Raw genomic sequence first — 19387 nt, 5'->3', positions numbered from 1 at the left:
CTCGCAACTCGCGTTTCTCTATAAGGGATCTTTACCACTTCCCTGCCTATGCGGCCGGACTGCCGTGCCTCTCCCCGAGCAGAGACAACCAGCTTCGAGGCACTGCCCAGATCTCTTCTTCATCCGACACCCTTAAAATAATACTGTTAGTAATAAGTGGATTTGCTTTTGGTTTTGTTGTTTGTTGTTTTGTTTTTTTTTTCTTTTTTTTTCTTAAAAAAAAAAAAAAAAAGCTCCTTGTTCCTTTCTGTGTGGAATAAACACCTGCAAACTCCCCCAGGCAGCCCGGCGCCCCTGCCATGGATTCCTTTAAAGGTGGAATGAATTTGGAGAGACTGCCCGAGAGCTTGAGACCCCAACCCTCCCATGACATGGCTTCCAGCTTCCATTTGCAAAGATCCTCGGAACCCAGAGACCCGATCGAGAACTCAGCCAGTGAATCCTCCGACACGGAGGTGCCAGGTAACCCCCCCACTCCCCTTCACCCCCCCCTCCTCCCCAAACCCCGCGGCCCCGGCCCGCTCCCCCCGCGCCGCCTCCCCCTCCCCACCGCGCCTTCCCTTCGCGGGGCCGTCGGAGGGGGGGGGGGGGACTTTGCCCGCACCCCCCGCACAACCAGAGGAGATGGAGGAGGGGGAACGGGGCGGGGGGGGAGAGAGCTGCCGGTGACCCTGGCGGTTCCATCCCGAGCGAACCCCGGGAACCGGGAACCGGGGCTGACATCCCGCCGGGCGGACACACACGGTCCCCAGCCCCATCCCGGGAGCTGCTCTTTTTTTTTTTTTTTTTTTTTTTTTTTTTTATACAAAACACGGCTATTAATTGATGGGATCGAAGGGAAGGGGGGGCTCTTCGGGGAGTGCGGTTTTGCCGGATGTTTCTGAAATAATGTCAGCTTTTGCCCGGGTTTATTTTCCAGCTCGGGTGGTGAAGAGATGGAAAAAGATCTCTCTGTCAAAGGAGGGGGGCGGAGGGAATAATAAATAATAATAATTAAAAAAAAATTAAAAAGAAAGACAAGCCCCGCAGAGCAGGAGAGGCGGCGTGGGGCCGGGCGCAGGCAACGCGGGCCGCCGCGGAGGGGATGTGCGCGGCCGCGGAGGCTTCGCGCGGGGGTTACGCGGATGGAAAGGGTCCCCGCGCCTTGACCACGGTGTGGCGAGGTCTGCAGGGAAAGCTGTGGTTTCCCAGTTTGCGTTTAATTAAAGTAGCAACACTTCTAGAGTGACAAGGGAAGCGAGAAGGAAACAAAAGCTGCAGGAAGGAGCGTGATACTCCTTCACCACCGAGACCCTTTCAGGGGGAGTTTATCTCTTATTTAAAGTTAATTTTTTAATAGATGGTGATGCTTTTCGGAGTTTTAGCAGGTCCTATAACCTACAGAGTGGCAGTGGCAAGAGTCGGTCCCGAAGTGGCACCCGGTGATAAACAGGGTTTGGTTGTGCCTCCCAGCCTGATTCGCAAACAAAGTTAGGGACCGGCGTCTGGAAGGGACTCCGAGATTAGAGGGGATTATTTGAGATTAGAGAGGGAGATTTGCTCCATTTTGCCCTACCTCTGTGTGTGACCCCTCGGTGCTGGAGAAGGGCTGAGGACCTGCCTGCTTTTCTTCTCCGAGAAGCTGCAAAAAACCTTTCACTTTTTTTTTTTTTAATGGAAAAAAATATATATATAAACCGATTAAAGCTAATATGCTTGATGATTTGAAATTGTATCGCAGCCCGGAGCGGAGGTCGGATTTTTAATAAAATCCTGGCGGGGTTAAACCCGGAGTGGGGTTAAATCCCACCGCGGCCGCTTTCCTACCGCCCCCCGGCTCCCGCTCGGCCTGGTTTCTCCGGGCTCTTCCCAGAGGATTTGTTTTTGCGGGGGTTATTTCGGTTTCTCTTTCCCCGCCGCCGCCGGGCCTTGCGGCTCGGCCGGTCCAACGGCCCCGGGGGGGGAGCCGGGGGGAACGGGGGGCGATGGGGTCTGTGCTGCAGAGGCCTTGTTTGCTCTGCAAACCTCTTCCAGCAGAAAGAGAGAGAGCAGCCGGGCTGCGATCCGCGCCTTCTGGGGGCTTCCGTTGGGCTCGCTCACCTCCCCCCCACCACCCTTTTGCTGGGGAGGGTGCCCAGGCGAGGGGGGGATTTCGGGGTGACTTTGCAAAGACGACTCCTCCCGGGCTTTGGATACAGCCCGCGATTATTTTTAGACTCCCCGCCTTACCTCGCAGAGGTCGGGGCTGTAGAAATGCCCCCGGGCCCGCCGCCGGCGGGATAAAACCCTCTAAAAAGAGGGGGGAAAAAATAAAAATAATTAAAAAAAAAAGAACTCTAAAAAGGAAAACTCCCCGCAGAGTTTCCTTCGGGCGGCAGGAGGACAGAGGCCGGGGGGTGGCCGCGGCCCCGCAGCCTCCCGCGCCCGCCGCCCGGCCTCACCTTCCCCCGCTCCCGCCGGGGCCCGGGCCCGGAGCACATTTCCTTCAAACCTTTGAGTCCCCTTTTCCAAGCGCTTCAACCGGACCGATTCCGGCCCAAACCCGGGCTGGGAGAGCCGTTTCGGCCGTTACGAAAACGGAGCGGAGGTTTGTCCTTCCGTTGCCCGGGTTGGATTCTTCTTTCCATTCCGCGCAAATCCCGACCGCCAAAACGCTTCTGGTTTGTTTGGTTTGGTTTGGATTTTTTTTTTTCTTTGCTTCTTTCGATATGATTTTTGCAGAGGGCTTCGCATAGTCTGGGGTTAAAATAAATCATAAAAGCGGCAAAAAGAAAGAAATAAAATGATAATAATAATAATAAAGGAGTAAGTGGGGGAGTGCAGAGGCAAAGGGAGACGGTGCCTTTTGCAATTAATTGCTGCTGGGTTTTACACCCCTGCCCTTCCAAAGTTTCCTATCGCTGCCGAGCACAACAAAGACAATGGAGCAAAGATCGCGCCTGAGGTGGAAGGGAGGAAAAAGGTGCCGCAAAGCGGCCGATGCTGCGGGGAACCCGCTCCCCCCCCCAGTGATCTCACCCTTCGGACCCGCTTCGAGCCGGACCGCCCTGGGGGTCCCGCTGCCTCCCCGGGTGCCCTGGGCCCGGGCCGGGCTCCCTGCTCTTTCCCCAGCCGCCATGGGAAAGGCCGGGTTTGGCTGCGGGGTGTTCGATGGGTGCAGGGTCCGGCAGGACCCGCGTGGGTGTCCCCACGCGTCCCTTCGATGAGGCGGGCAGGGCTGGGGGCGGGGGCGGGGTGGGGGGGGGACGACTGCCTTTGTGTGCCTGTATTTCTGTTTGGAAAAAAAAAAACAAAAACAAAAACAAAAACAAAACAAAAAACCCCCAAACAAAACAAAACAAAAAACCTAAACAAAACAAAAAACCCCAAACAAAACAAAAAAACACCAACAAAACCCCTAAACCCCACCGCAGAAAAGGATCGCAGCGGCGAGCAGAAAAACGAGGACGGGGCCGCCGACGACCCGGCGAAGAAGAAGAAGCAGCGGCGGCAGCGGACCCACTTCACCAGCCAACAGCTGCAGGAGCTGGAGGCCACTTTCCAGCGGAACCGCTATCCCGACATGAGCATGCGGGAGGAGATCGCCGTCTGGACCAACCTCACCGAGCCCCGAGTCCGGGTAAGAGGGGCGCCCGGGCCCGCGGGGATGCGGGGTCCTGCTCCGGGCCCCGTTGGAGGGGATAAGGGGGAGGGGGTTCAGGGAAACTGCCCCTTTCGGGACCCGCTGAGGTTGTTTGAGAGCAGCACTCGGCTGCTGCGGGCTTGATTTTAATTCCGAAAATTGGGATGCAGGCCGGAAAGGAGAAATTCAGCTCCCGGTCGCGGAGAGATGCCGCCCGGAGCGGGCCGCCGCCACCGGCCCCGCGGTTGGGAATGGGTCCGAAAAGTGGAGGGGCGAACAGCGCAGGGGGCACCGGGGGGGCCGGGGCTTGGGAAGGGCCCGGTTGCGGGGGGAAGAACCCCCCGGGTTGGCTTAAACCCGGCGCGGGACGAGAGCAACGCCGCAGCCGAGCAACTGGGCATCTCCAGCGGCCCTTCCCCTTTCCCTGGTTATTCCCAGTAATCCCAGCAATCCCAACACACCGCTGCTGGATGCCGTTGCGGCGGCGGGATTGCGGCTTAGCCTCCTTCCATTATCGATGCCGGCTCCTCCCGGCCGCACATCTCCCGCGGCCGCGCATCTCCCGCGGCCACGGGCGGGCGGAGCGGCTGTTTGCAGAGGCCGCCGATGGGCGAAGGAGCGCTGCGAAGTCAAGAAGCGCTGTAGACACGTATTTGTACGGCGAAGGCGCCTCGGACCCGATGCCACCATATAAATATATATATATTTTTATATACACGCAGTTCCTTAGAGAGATTAACGGGTGAGATACCCTGGCAATGAAGGACCAGACCGGGGAGGCTCGGGCTGTATCGATCCGTAGACTTTTTGCCCGCCGTGCCTGGCTGTCACGGTTTCTCCACCTCCCCTTTATATTCCCCCCTCCCCCCCGCCTCCCGGGAACTTTTCCCCGCGCGATTACGGCCGTGACCGCGCACCCCAGCCGAGCCCGCGGGCCGTGGGCTGAGCCCGCTACCGCGAAGGGGAGAAACCGGGAAGAAACCGGGAACGGTGGAGAGAGGGCAGCCCCGCCGTCCCGAAAAGCCACTTTTTTTTTCTTTTCTTTTTTTTTTTTTTTTTTCTTGGCAATTAAACCGCGAGTGACCAAATCGGATTACAGAGATTCTGCTTTAAACCTTTCAAGAGTAAACACCCATCTGCAATGGGGGAAATGCATCTGAAAGCATTGTCTTAATTGAGTTTAAAACAAAACAAAGCCGGAGCGGAGACTAAACTGCATTAATATCGCTGGAATATTTCAGGAAGCAAATAAAACTAATATATGAGTTGCCATTAACATAATTTCGTTCTCCCTCTGCGTGGAGATGTTTTGGGTTGATGTTCTGAGATTGCAGATTGCAAATCTAACCTTAATTTGCTATGAGGGCCTTCCTTTAAAATGTCTAGGAGCCATAATTAAAACTATTACCCTCATTTTCAGGAAATTCCTGTCTGGAAGCACCTTCCGAGGAGTATATTACAGGTTTTGAACATGTTGGCTTTCGTTTCCTATTTATACGGGATTCTTTTTATTATTGCTGTATTTTAAAATAGACTCTGCCATCCATTCCTTCCCCCCCCCCCCCCCCCCCCCCCCCCAAGTTTCCATCCTTGAGACCTGTGTTTAATAATAGTTGCGCCATTCGTGCCCGGGGAGGCCAGAAGAGCGCCCCCCCTTCCCCCCCCAGCCCCGGCGGAGGGAGCGCAGCCTCCGCGGGGCCGGGCGCAGGGAACCGCGCAGTGTCCGCAGGGAGCCCGGGGGCTGCAGCTCGGTCGAAGAAAACCTGGGGGGGGGGGGGGGGCTGGACGCAGCAGGAGAGGCTCTCAGGCTGGGCGCAGCCGGCAGGCAGGATGATGGTGGTTTTTAATCTGGAAAAAGAATTTTGGGGGCTGCCCGGCTTCCATCACGGGGGGCTCAAAAGCTTACGGAGGGCTAAAAAAAAAAATAATAATAAATAAATAAAAGAGAGTCTGGATCAGGGTTTTGATTTTTTTTTTTTTTTGCATCAAACACCAGGAGCGGGTCCCGCTTCTCTATTCCCTAGTCAGGGCTGTAAATTCTCATTAGATATAAAGGCAGAGGCTGCATCCATCCGAGGGGGATGCGGGGACTGATTTTCTTTCTTCTTTTTTTTTTTTTAAAAAAAAAAAAACCTAAACATACTAATCCAATCCCCTTTTTTATGATCTGTAACAGGGGACTTTTATTACACGGCATTAGCGTTCGGAAAGGCGGCAGAGCCGGGGCGAGCCGGCCCTAATCAGAGCGGGGGCTGTGCCTTCGCCCCTTGCCTTGCTCCGGGGAGAGGGGCGGCGGGGGGACCGGGGGAGGGACACTGCCAGGACGCGGACACCCGCGCAGACACCCTTCGCGGAGAGGCGGCTCCGCACATCCCGGCTGGTACATCCCGCGGAATAGAGAAGGATGCGCGCAGAGTCCGTGGAGCGGGACCTCCGGGGCGGGGGGGGGGGAAGGCTGTGGGGAGAGGCGTTGCGGGGCGGCGGAGCCGTGCCCACCTCCCCTCGCCATGCCGGGGGTGCTGCCCAGGGCGGGGGGCGCGGGGGTGCCGGCTTTCTGCTGCGCGCTGCCTGCGCACCCCTGCGCGCATCAGCGCTCGGAGGCGGCGAAAGGGGCAGCGGTGGCGGTTCCGCACTCACCGTGCCGTGTCGGGGGGGGGGGCTGTGTGTGTCCCCCACCCCTCTCCCCTCCCCAGGTCTGGTTCAAGAACCGCCGAGCCAAGTGGAGAAAGCGGGAGCGGAACCAGCAGATGGACCTGTGCAAGAACGGCTACGTGCCCCAGTTCAGCGGGCTGATGCAGCCCTACGACGACATGTACGCCGGATATCCCTACAACAACTGGGCCACCAAAAGCCTCACCCCGGCGCCGCTTTCCACCAAGAGCTTCACCTTCTTCAACTCCATGAGCCCCCTCTCCTCCCAGTCCATGTTCTCGGCTCCCAGCAGCATCTCCTCCATGAACATGCCCTCCAGTATGGGTCACTCGGCCGTGCCGGGCATGGCCAACTCCGGCCTCAACAACATCAACAACATCAGCGGCTCTTCGCTGAACTCGGCCATGTCCTCGCCGGCCTGTCCCTACGGGCCACCGGGCTCGCCCTACAGCGTCTACCGGGACACTTGCAACTCCAGTTTAGCCAGTCTCAGACTGAAATCAAAGCAGCACTCCAGTTTCGGCTACAGCAGTTTGCAAAGCCCCGGCTCCAGTCTAAACGCCTGTCAGTACAACAGTTGACGGACTTGACACAAACCACCTCCGACAAAACACCGCCGACAAAAGCAAAGCAGAAGCAAAGCGACGTTTAACGGAAAAGAGGGAAAAAAAAATAATTAAAACTGATTAAAAGCAAAACCCGAGCAAGTGAGAGAGGAAAAAGAAAAAGAAAAAAAAAAAACCAACAAAACAAAACACCACAAAAAAAAAATCCCCAAAAGCTCCGCGGACTTCGACTGTTTAAAAAAAAAAATATTAATGCAACGGCGCAACCAACAAAACTGCGCTTTAAAAAAAAAAAAAAGAAAGAAAATGAAAAATAAACCATCAAAAACCGTAAACGGACCAGAAAACTTTTGCAAGAGACACCGAAATCTGGTACATGGATGAGTTGCAATTTTTTCTCTGGATTATGCGGGTTGTATGTGTTTACTTGAACTTGCACAGGAGTTGGTAAGGCGGCCGCTTCCCCGCGGGGAAGGCGGCGGGGGGGGGAGACGCCTCGGTGGTAAGAGCTGGTGGGACGGTTCTTGGCCGCTTGTCGCACGGGAAGAGTTTGGTTAATGTTTACCACTGAGAAACAGAATCACACTCGAAAAAAAAAAAAAAAAAAGTGGGAGGGGGGGTCAGAAAAAAAATATAATTCGCAGAGTACGTTCTGCGGGAAAAATGGTTAAAATATTAGGTATGAAACTATTAAAAATAATAATGACAAGGGTCAACCACTTATATAAGGTTATATTTATATCAACCGTTGCATTGTGCCGGATCATTGTCCTTGGCCGTTGAATAAACTGTTTTTAAAATGCATGATTCTTGATGTTTTTTTCTTTAGTTGGAAGCTATAATCCAGTCATTCCTGATACTAAGCAGCTCAAGGTTCCTACCTCTTCATCCTTTCCAAAAGACTGCAGTATCCCCGGTTGTGAGAGAGCACAGAAACCCTCCAGCGATGTGAAAACTGTTCAGCATTCTCCCCATCCTGATAATGAAATTATCATTCATCTTTATTTAAATGCAGAGGTTTTTTTTTCTCTCAAGAGAAAAACAGACAAACAAACAAACAAACAAACAAGCAAAAACGAACCAAACCCCTTTTAGAGAGTCTAGGAAAAAAAAAAAAAAAAAGACGAAAAATGGTCTGTTTTGAAGAGAATACAGATACTGCATCTCTGCTAGAGAAACGGCGAGCCTCGGCGTCCGGAAAGGTTGCTTAGCAAAGCTGAAAGCGTTCCTTGCTTTTCTAACTGTGAAGGAAAAACAAGGAATCAAAAAAATACCGATCTTAAGGTGTTATTATCTTAAGGTGTTATTATGTAAATGTAGATACTTTAACAAGTGCTTGTTGGCAGAAAAAAAAAAAAAAAGAAAAAAAGAAAAACAAACAAAAAACCCCAAACATGGACATGATAAATATGATCTTTATTAATACGCATACAAAACGCATATGAAGTTTAATTGCAGGCATATTTGTTGCTTATTTTTGTCGATACTTATTACCTGTAGATGACAAAGAAACATAATATAAAATGCACACGGTACTTCTTTCCCAGTGTATTTCACACCTGTGGTAAACGTTACGCTGGATGTTTCAATTATGCTGTTGTGGATAAGGATGCAGTATATATATTGTTTTATAAGTTATGTTTTGTGATTATTTTTTTTTCTCAAAATTAAGAGCATGGGAATAAAAAAAAAAAAAAGACAAAAAAAAAAAAAAAAAAACCGAAACGAAATCTAGAAATGCCTTTAATGTTCTTTTCTGGCTGTGTTTAAGAGATCGACTAAATAAGAAGAAAAGTAGTTTTCTCACCCCCCACCCCGTGGTGGCATTTTGGGGAGGGCCCCACCGTTTCCCCCCGGTAATTGCGCCGTCTCCCCGCGTCCCGTCCCCCCCCCATCCCCCCGGCAGGGATCCGGCCAAGGGGGGCGAAGGCGCCTTTCTTCGGGGAGGGGGTGGGGGGGTCCCTGCCATCCCGGGGGGCAGCCCGGGAAGTGCAAATCCCCCCAAAAATCTAATTTTACGGCAGACTTTTCCCGCTGCCGGCCCGGCGGGGTTGCGGGGGGGAGCAGCTCTCCTCGGCACCGGCATTTCTGCTCCTACGGAATAAGAACGCCTCGAACCGTGGCTTGGTTTGGTTTTTTTTTTTTTCTTTTCCTCCCCAAAAAGTTAATCCTCGCACTCTGAAGCCCCCCCCCCCCCCCCCCCCCCCCTCCGGTGTGTCGCAGCCCTGGGACCGCTCCTTCCCGCTGACCCGTTTTGCCCGGTTTGCTAAGGTGCTTTTTTTTTTTTTCTCTTGCTTCTCCAATTTCTCCGAGATCCTAAATTTTAAATGTTGTTCGATTTAGTTTTTTTTTTCCCAAGCTGTTGCAAGCACAAAAGATTCTGATTTCATTACTATTTCATTACTATTATGATTAGTATTAATATTTTGTGGGGGGAAAAAAAAAAGGCCATAATTCAACCAACGAATTAATAAATTATCTGCGGCGAGGCCGGATCCGGCGGCGGGAAAAGCCATTGCCGGCGCTGCCTCCCCGCCGCCCAAACGCGCTGTTTGCGCGGCCGCGGATGTTCCCCCCACCACCACCCCTCCGCGGCTTTGCAGCTCTCTGCTCGGAGCCCCTTAAGCCCTGCGGGGTTTCCGCGGCCGCGCAGGGCAGCCCCGGCCCCGCCGGAGCCCCTTAAGCCCCGGGGGGTTTCCGCGGCCGCGTAGGGCAGCCCCGGCCCCGCGGAGCCCCTGGTAGTGGGGGGGGAGGGGGGGAACCGTGCCCGCGGAGCCCCCCGTCGGGGGTTGGGGGGCTGCTCAGTGGCTTTACACCCAACTCGGGGGCTCAGCAGACAGGAGCTGAGTCTCCCCGGTTATTTTATCACTTCTTACAGCCAGGGGAGCGTGCACCGGACCAGGAAAACGCCTGATTTTTCCCCTCCAGCTTCCATCCGGGGGGGGGGGGGGGGAAGGAGGGGGGAAATCTGCAGGCCCTCAGCTGTTATTTCAGCCTGGATTTTCGGTGTTCATTTTCTCCTGTTCCTGGAGGTAGCACTGTTAGTCCTAAATCCGACCGAGGGCTGCAGGGCTCACGTTTAACCAAACCCTTCCTGCAAGTTTCAGTTGTTGTCGGAGTCCTGAACCCCCCTGAAACTGTTTGCAAGGAAAAGCTGGGGACCAGGGACACCAGCCTGCTTGGGTCTCTGCGCCGGTGGCCATCACCACCATCCCCCTGCCCTGTGAACGTACCAGGGAGAGCTGATCCGCTGCTGCCGGGCAAAATTTGGGCATCTTGACACATTTATGGCTCAGGGAAAGGAAAATTCCAAGGAGACACTGAGCAGAAAGCAGCTCCTACACCTTCCCCGTGCACTTTCACGGATGCCCTGCTTCCAGCGGCCTGTAGGTCTCCCTCACAACGGTTAGAGCTTGAATTATTTGGGGGTTTTGGGGTGTTTGATGCATGACTTGGGACCGCCTTGCCCAAGCACAGCTTCCTTAGGGATATGCCCTTGGAGGTGCCCAGGTGCGTGCTCACACTGGGGGTAGCCGAGGGGGGCTGTCACTTAATGGTCCCTTAGCCCGTCCCAAGGCCCCAGAGAGGGGTCCCACGTATAAAATGGCTCTCCCCATCACTCTTCACACTTTGGTTTTTGCAGTCCCCGTGCCAGCGTCTGGCTGGTGGGTGTTTCCGCACACCGGAGGCGATGGTTTTCCATCCCTCACCCTACGCATTCCTGCAAGTGGTTTCCAGCGTGTCAAGCTCAAAGTAGGGGTTTCTGAAAGCTGCGTCGTTTCGACCCAGCGTGGCTCCAGCCCGGTGGGACTCTGCCTTCCAGTGGGTGCCGCAGAGAACCCCCACACTCCTGCCCTCTGATCGCAGCTTTGCCTTTGTCGAGGCGAGCAGATACTTGGAGCCAGAGAAACAGCTGAATCAAGTTTTCCATTTGTTCTGGGCGTGCTGGCTTACCTATTCGCATTTCCGAGGCAGGGCTGCCTGGGGAGCACTTTGCATACCTACCTGGGCGCGGGGTTTGCTTGGGAACACTCTCTGGTCCTGATGAGGTCCCAGACGACCAACCCAGAAGCTGCCGCACCGCGGAGGCTGCTATTGCACCAGCCCAGATGAAGTTCACAAAGACTTTATGCCTCAGACTGCCCTGTTTGTTCGAGATTAAATGTCTCCTAATAAAAAGCTGTGGTCAGTTTAACTCCAAATTGCATACTTTTCTTTATCTGTGGCCTGGAACTCAGCAAACTATGCAAAGTCCCATTTAAATTAATGGGATGCTTCAGTACTGATTTTAATGGGATTTTGTATAATAAAAATAACACTTAGAAATGCCCTAACATTTTGCTGCAAACTTGCAACAAAAGTCCCTGGAACTGGGATAATAAAAATACAGGCTTTATGTGAAACCTATGAGGGGTTTGTCATTAACTTAAATGGCACAGTTTCAGACCTTATTATTTTCGTTTGCCCTTGTATAAGTAAAAATTACTTTACCAATTAAACAAGAATCTGTGACAACTTTTCCGCTCCAGCCTGGCAACTTGTGTGTGAAAATTTTGTTCAATACTATCAAAACAGCCAAGATATTCAGACCCATAAACCAGCCTGTATGCAAGGACTGAGAACAAATAAAAATAAGAAATTACACATTGTTTTTGCTAAGAGTTTGCCCATCAAACAGCGTCAAGTTGTTACTTCTAAAAAAAAATACTTCAGGTCCTTCCTTTAATCTGTCCAGGAGAACAGTTTTCTGCTCACCCTCATAGAAAACAGTAAAAACCTCCTTCAAAGTAAAATATGTTTTAATTAACAGAGCTGCAAAATAAAATCCACAGCTATGCAACAAGCCTCCTCTGCAGCTCACCATTGTGCAAACCGCTTGGGCAAGCTGCTCCTATTAACAAGCTACAGGCTACGCTCTGCTCCAAACTGATTAAGCAGTAGGGCTGCAGGCAGATTTTCTATCAAAAATGCTTCAATGGCAGCCAGCCTTTCCTTTTGCGGCATGATTTTCTTTTGTTTTTTTTTTTTAAACGGGAAAAAATAGTTTGTTTATCCCCAACTCCAATTTCTCTAATGAACAAAGCATATGCACAAAGATTTTATTTACCAAAAAAAACTCCCAACTTCCCAACAAATAAAAATTCCCATAGGAAATAAAAAAAAAAAAAAAGAAAAATGAAAGAACATATGTATTTGATTTTTTTCCCTTCTTCACCCAAGCAATTTTGTGCTCAAACCCAGGTAACGATGTTCAGTCTCTGCGAGGGATGAATGAATTTGCTCCCAAATCTTCCCAGGAGATCAGTGGAGCTGAGCAAAGGCTCGTGCCCACGGGCGAACCCCACTGATGGAAATGAGCAGCTCAGGAGCAGCTCTTCCCGACACCTCTGCTGATGCAGACCTACAGCCCACGGCACCACGCGATGCTTCCCCGGAATGACATGTAAAACAGCACTCAATCCGGGTTGCTAATTCGTCTTGTGTAGCAGCTTCAGAGCTTCCCCCCCCAAAAAAAAAAAAAAAAAAAATTCTATGTGTTAATATGCAAGAAACAAAAATCTGACTTAGTATGAGCAGGGACAAAATAACTGCTGTCCCCCAGGAGCGCAAAGCAATTTATTTTACAGGCTTCAAAGTGATACACGCCTGGGTATAGGAGATTAGCAGTGGGATTTTCAAAAGCCCTGTGTGAGTGAGGACCAGATTTAAAAAAATGATTCAGTGAATCAGTCCTGGTGTGAGATTTTCCTAGAAGTGAGTTAGGCACCTGGGATTTAGACACTAAGAGTGAGACTTTTAGAGGGATTTAGATGTCTGAAGATACAGCTAAGTACACAGCGGGATCTTTAAAAGCACCCAGTGCCTGTGTCTGTCGGAGGTATCTGCTCTGGCTCCTTCCGAGGCTGCTCTAACTGCCTGGGTGAAACTGTGGGAACCCAAATCCCTTCCAGAGGCTCGGGCACCCTCAAGAATTCCCATTCTCCCTCCGCTCCCTTCTTTTCTTTTTTTTTTTTCCCCAGAAAGTCCAGCAGGAGGGTTCACTCATTTAAGAGCTAATTCAGAAAAGGACTTAAGCGCAGCAGGAAACTACCCAGCGGAACACTTCTAGGTGAAGCCCTGGTCCCACGGAGGCGAAGGCCGGCTGGAGACGTGCCGCTGGCTGCGGGGACCGGGGCTGTGCCCCATGGGGAACCACAGCGCTGCTGGCACCCCGCTGCTCCCACTCTGCTAAAGTCAGCACACCGCAGTCGCTTAAAGTTAAGCATAGAAGTTAAGCGAGGTGAAGGAAGCAGTTTGGAGAGTCGCGCTTTCACATGTCTGCGTTTGAAGTCAGGTCCTAAATTTAACCTCATGCTCTCACGAAGCAAGACCCCGCTCTTTAAACCTTTACAGAGGCAGGTTTTGAACCTTTGAAAGCGAACCTGGAAAGGCGGGTGAGAAGGCGGGGGGGGCAGCCCGCCCCCCGCCCCCCCCCTCCCCAGGAACCGGCTCACGCAGGCAGCAGCCCCCCCCTCCTTATTCTGCAGAAGCCAGCAGCTTTCGGGAGCATCTCCTCCAAGATGCGGGGACCGGGGCCGGAGCATCCCGCACGAGTCTCTGCCCACCTCACCAGCTTGTTCCCTGTGGCGAGGAGAATAAAATACCCCGGGTCAGTGCAGATATTTGGAGCTGGCGGAAAGCTCGTTATTGTTATTGAAAAACTCTCGCACCTCTTGCCCTGCGCTCCGTAGTCCCCGCTGCGATGGGTCTTGGCCCCTCTGCTGACCCACCTCTGCGGTCCCACGGACTGATGTGGTGGCACCGGACTGGGTTCAGCACAGGAGCTGTGTAACCCCTCTGCCTGGCGTGGCAGCAAAAAGGGCTGGATCCTGTCCTCCAAAAGCTCATCCTCTTACCTTAAGTGGCTTTGCGTGCTTTACCTCTGAGCACGTGAGCCTACAGCCCCTTCCCACCTGCCTGTACCCCCCAGACCGGCCCCTCTGCCCCAGCCGTGCTGCCCCGCGTGATGAACGCGGGACCTCTCCCCTCGCTGGCCCCCGTCTCCTTTCCAGGGCTGCGGGGAGAGCGGTAAGTAGCGTTCGCCTGTGGTCGGTGGGCCGAAGCTCACCAGGGAGGGGCTGACACCTCCGCTGGTCACAGCTGCAGGGGTCGTGATTTGAAAAAGAGAGAAACTGCCAATCTACAGTCCTGTCCGCTCCCTGGCCTCACCCCACCCCGTTACCTGTCCTCTCCATACATGTCAGCGAGCTCTGGCAACACACACACCTACTCTTTCCGCGGGTCCCCCACTCTGTGCGTGTTCGCCTGCCTTACATTTCCTCCCCCCTCGCTCCTTACCTGCCTACCCCATACGAATGTCAGCCCACCTCAAGCCTACCTGGATGTCTGATTTAAGCACTGGCTGCATGTATCACTCTGTTCTATGTATCTTCATCTGTCTGATCTCCCATCTGAGATCATAATGATGAGTTCCTTATTCGCTTGCACCATCTGAGCTCTCTGGTATAACTGTTCTGCACAGACATATTTAATTTGTTCCTCCCTACCTTATACCCCCTCATTTAGCCCTACTGCCTACTACCCTACTACCTCCCCATAGCCAATGAATGCTATACAACTTTAAAGTACATAAAACCAACAACCCCACCTCTGACATATTTACCTAATCTTTTTTCTTTGTTTTAACACAGTTTAGTAACAGCTAAATACAAATGTATCACATATTTCTACTTGTTCCTCTAAGGTGCAAGGTTAAGATTAAGTTAGAGATAGGGTTAAGGTTTACTGCTTAGAGTTAGGGTCAGGGTTTGGTTGGGGTTAGGTCTGGCTTGAGATCGGTCTTGAGTTAGGGATAGGGTTGGTCCAGCATTTAGGATTATCTCTGGGTTATGGCTGGGTTAGGGTGAGGCATGGGTTAGGTTTTGGATAGGATTATGGTTATTATCAGGGTCAGCGGAAGGTCTCAGCTTGTGTTAGGGTTAGGTGTTGGGTGCAGAGATTTAGGTGAGGTTAGGGTTATGGGTCAGCGCTATGTTCAGACACTGTTGGGTTAGGGTTAGGCTTGGCTTAGTGTTGTGTTGGGATAAGCTTTAGGCTCAGGGTTGGGTTTGTGTCAGGATTTAGAATTAGGGTTAGTTTTGGGATTGGTTTGGGAGTCACATCTCAGCCTTGATCGTGTAATTTCTCTATGCTTATTTCTTGTGCAAACAGAACTGTTCTCTTTCTGTCCATCTTATGACTGCAGATCACCTAATTTTCTCTCCCACACATCCCTGTAGGTGTTTATAGTTGAGTTTCATAATGCTCAGCAATCCTTTTTCTCCATGTATTCTCATTTACCTGACCTCTTTGCCTATTTTGCATATATTCATGTCTCACACGTCTAGTCTATCTCACATCTACTAATCGCACTCGTCCTTTCTTATAGCACTGATGTATTCACCACTTCTGCTTTTGCCTGTCGTGCCTAAGACATCAACGCAACTAATGCCACGGTTAATGATTTTTTTTCGCAGTTTCTTTTACACATACTCATTAAGCTAATGCCTGTGACTGCTTACCTATCTGATCAATCTGATGCAAATTTTAATTAATCTCTCTGGATTTCCATAGCACATGGTAAACTATAGATTTTCATCTTCCTCCTTGTTCCATCCATATTCATCTCTCTGCTCACTCGTACCCACTCTGTCGAGCTTCCTGGTACCCACTCATCTCTATGTGCACCTACATCCTGCTTCATCAATCATCCTGTCCGGGATTTACTCCCCCATTTAACATCCCTCTAATTCGTACTTGATCATCAGGCTAATTTCTCAACACTCCCAGCTCATGAATACTCCTCTGTCTCTTTATCTACCCAATACCTAGTCCAACCTGTTAGCTCGCTAATTGTTCCAAGCTTGTTTTTTCAGCATAATCTCTTTATTCTGTATGAATTTTGTATGTAATCTATTTATTCTGTGCCCATTTTATCTGACTCTTCCTTAAGAGCTTTTTCTGTTTGTTTGTTTGGTTTTTTTTTTCCCCCATATCTACTCTTCTCTCGTGTCTGGGCACCTCATCTTTTTTTTTGTATGCATTTACCCAATACCTCCTTTGCTCGTCTATGTCTTGTACATCTCCTTTTTCACACTTTTCTGTCTTTGTATTTGTTGGGAGAATTGACGACTAGCTACGCTCTCTATGGGTGTTACTCATCTATTACTCTATTAACTACTCATCTATTAACTCTGTTATTGTTCTTCTTTTATCTGTTCCTCCCTCTATCCACATTCCCCATCATCAGTGCCCTATTCACCCTATCAGCCTGCATTTTCTGGCTGGATTAATCACACATTTATTCCATCATTCCAGTTATCTTTCCATCCCTTTACCCAGACAACACACATTCTGTCTTCCATAGACCCGTCCATCTCAATCCGATCTCTTTCTCTTTTGGCTTTTAATTTATTAATCTGCTCTCTACAGGTTTACCTAGTCAAACTTTCTAGCTAAAACAATCTCAGTTAATAATCTCTTCAGCATATAGACCCATCTCCTCATCCACCCGTCTGTCCAGTTTTTACTCAGCTGACCTAACCCCGCAATAGTCCCAGTATTTACAGTGGATCACCTCTTCCCCCTTACATCCATTTTCCTGTTTTGGATCTGTCAGTGTCACTGCTGCTCATGTCACTTCAATTTATGTAGCCCCGAACATCTCTACATCTCATTTTACCTAAACATGTTAATTGATAGAACTATCAGTTCATGTCTCCATGTATTCCGTATGTCCCACTAAGTTTTCTATTATACCTGTACTTATCTGCTTGCTGCCTATTATAGCTACATACTTACGATACCTACTTGCGATAGTCCCCATTTCCATATTTTAATCTATCCACATTGCATTTACTCTGCTTAACTTCCTAGCCTCCCAGCAGTTACTTTGCCTACCCAAACCACATTTATCTGTTCCACACCCATTTAACAAACCGATATGTGATATACGGACATCTATTTGCTCATTTTAACATGGCTATCAGGCTCGGGTGTGCTGCAATCCATCCCACACATATTTATCTGTCTAGCTAATTTCAGATTTATGCTAACCTTTCTGTGCTTTCTTTCTCCCTTTCTCTCTTTCTCTTTCTCTTTTCTTCCTTCCTTCCTTCCTTCCTTCCTTCCTTCCTTCCTTCCTTCCTTCCTTCCTTCCTTCCTTCCTTCCTTCCTCTCTTCCTTTCCTCTCTTTCCTCCTTTCCTCCTTTCTTCCTTTCATCTTTCATCTCTTTCTTTCTTTCTTTCTTTCTTTCTATCCTTCCTTCCTTCCTTCCTTCCTTTCTTTCTATCCTTCCTTCCTTCCTTCTTTCCTCCTGTAGTTCTCCCATACCTACCTACACATTTCTATTTTATGGCAAATCCAGACAGCGCCTCTTCTGTCTGCATATTTATCCCGTAGATTCCCTATGCAGCCCGTCAGCCACCTCACCCCTAGCTCCACCACCCAGCTATCCAGCCAGCTCCTGCATACACTTTCCGCCCACCCAGATGGGACTCGCTCTAACACAGCGTATCCTACATTTATTTTACTTATCCTGATGTGCAGCAAGACCACACTTACCATACCAAACCCCTGCCTCAGCTGCCTAGTCCATGTCAAATACACGTTTTTCCTCCATCGTCACTTCTTTTGCATCAAATTATCCATCCTCTGCACAGACCCTGTATATGTCTATGTAATGATACCAATTACTCTAATCCATCCATCCCCCGTGTACCTGTGTGTCTCTACCCATTTATTTCTGTATGTTTATCTAAACTGTCCATCAGTTTACACCATAAAATCCAGCAACCAACACACGGAGCCATTTGAAACGGATGCCTCACGTGCTGTCCCTCATTATACAAGAGGTAATTCAGTTCAAAGTAACTTCAGAAATAATGCTTTTTGTCACTCTCGGTCACCCAGCCTTGTATCCGACTGGTGGGTACAGGGATACAGAGAGCAAGAATGGATATTGTCTGAGTAAATGTCATGTAACCCCATATGTCTCAAAGCAGAAATAACAGCCAGTTGCAAACAAGTAGAAGTTTGTTCCTGACGTGGCGGGGGGGGGGGGGGGGCTCAAGACCACTATGCCAACAAGATGAAGAAAAGTAGACATTGGGAACTGATGAAATAATCATCTCTGCATCTGTGAAATGTGTGATTTTCATGGTATGGGACCCATTTCCAACTCCAGATACCCCCACGGGTGTGGCGGCTGCAGTGCTGTTACGTAGGTACGTCTTTTGTCTTCATACACATCAGGGTAAGTGCAGTGATATCAAAGGTTCCCAACTCTCTCCTTTTAAGATTGATTTCCTTTTTTTTTTTTTTTTGGTACTCCGAATCGTTCCCTGACCAGGCAAATCTACACCTGCTTGCAGCTGTTCCCAGGGGAGTTCCTACACTGTAAAATAGACACCCTCCCTCTCCTCACTCTTAGCCATGGGGGCATTTTTTTTCTGCTCAGGTTCTGGACCTTGACCTGGGTTCAAACAAGAGCCCCACAGGGCCAACCGGCACGGCTGAAGGGGGGAAACCTTTGAAGCCCCGAGTTTGGAAACGTTCAGACCCAGGAATTCAGATTATCAGGATGCTGAGCCGTGGGATTTGGGTTTTGAATGCTTTGCTGCTATTTTATCTATTCTCAATTACTCTCCAAAACCAAGCCAGCACGACTTGATGCCAAAAAAAATTTGGGGATCAGTGAACCATCAGGTGGCAAAGGCTGCCAAGGCAAGTCTGGAAGCGCATGGAGTTATGCTCCCAGTTGCCGCAGAGGGAGCAAAGCACTGGGATGCCCCGGGAGCCTCTGCTGAGTCCTTGCAGGTCGCACACACGGCAGGAGCTGGGGGAGAGGAGGGCAGGAGTCGGGAAGCTCTTGGGAAAGTGTCATAAATACCTCTCGATATTCCCCGAGATAGCAGAGCCTGTACATGCACTGCCGGCCACAATCGCCCGCCTCTGTGAGAAATTGTTTGTCTTGGTCTTTGCATTAGGTAAATGCCCAACCCAAATTCACTGATAAAAGCAGACACCGAAAAAAAAAAAAAAAAAAAAAAAAAAGAGAATAAAAAGGGAAGAAAAAACAACCCAGAGACGAGGTCTCCTTGGGCCCCCAATCAACAACAAAAAAGGCAGCAACCAGACAGCCATTTAGTGAGCATCTCAAAGCTATCTCCCGTCTGCTGGAGGGGCTTTAAAGGCATCAGATTTGTGTGTTTGGCTCAAGCCAAGCCAATTGTAGTCTAAAGCTTTTCCTTGAATTCAAGGCTGTGTTTACTGCAGTCAGGGCGAGGGGAAGGAGGCAACCCCAAAGCCCTCCCTCCTCCTCTTCCCCCACCCTGCAAGCCCCAGGCTTGAAACTTGATTTAAAAAAAAAAATACAAGATTGAATTTCAGTTTGCAGGATTAGGGAGACGACTTTTAGGGGCTGCTTGTTGGAAAAAAAGCAAAGCAAAGCAGCTGGGAGGGATTAGGCTGAGCTGGCGTCTGCACTTTCAACTGATTCAATTTTGCTCCACAAGACATTGTATCTGA

The 19387-nt window shown here is 50.3% G+C and overlaps 2 protein-coding genes across 2 annotated transcripts in view; both read left to right on the top strand.

The window, feature by feature from the left end:
• The window catches only part of SAR1B (secretion associated Ras related GTPase 1B), a 186680-nt gene that overhangs the window by 8333 nt on the left and 158960 nt on the right, over positions 1–19387 (top strand). The window lies entirely within an intron of this gene.
• Positions 300–6834, top strand: PITX1 (paired like homeodomain 1; the record flags this gene model as incomplete). The annotated part of the gene is made up of 3 exons (XM_082489845.1): positions 300–462; positions 3393–3598; positions 6295–6834. The coding sequence occupies 3 exons, from the start codon at positions 300–302 to the stop codon at positions 6832–6834; spliced, it is 909 nt and encodes a 302-aa protein (XP_082345971.1).

Source organism: Vanellus vanellus (assembly GCF_965231255.1).
Source record: "Vanellus vanellus genome assembly, chromosome: 13".
Lineage (NCBI taxonomy): Eukaryota > Metazoa > Chordata > Aves > Charadriiformes > Charadriidae > Vanellus > Vanellus vanellus.
The sequence above is the reverse complement of the archived record's forward strand: the minus strand, read 5'-3'. Positions and strand labels throughout refer to the sequence as shown.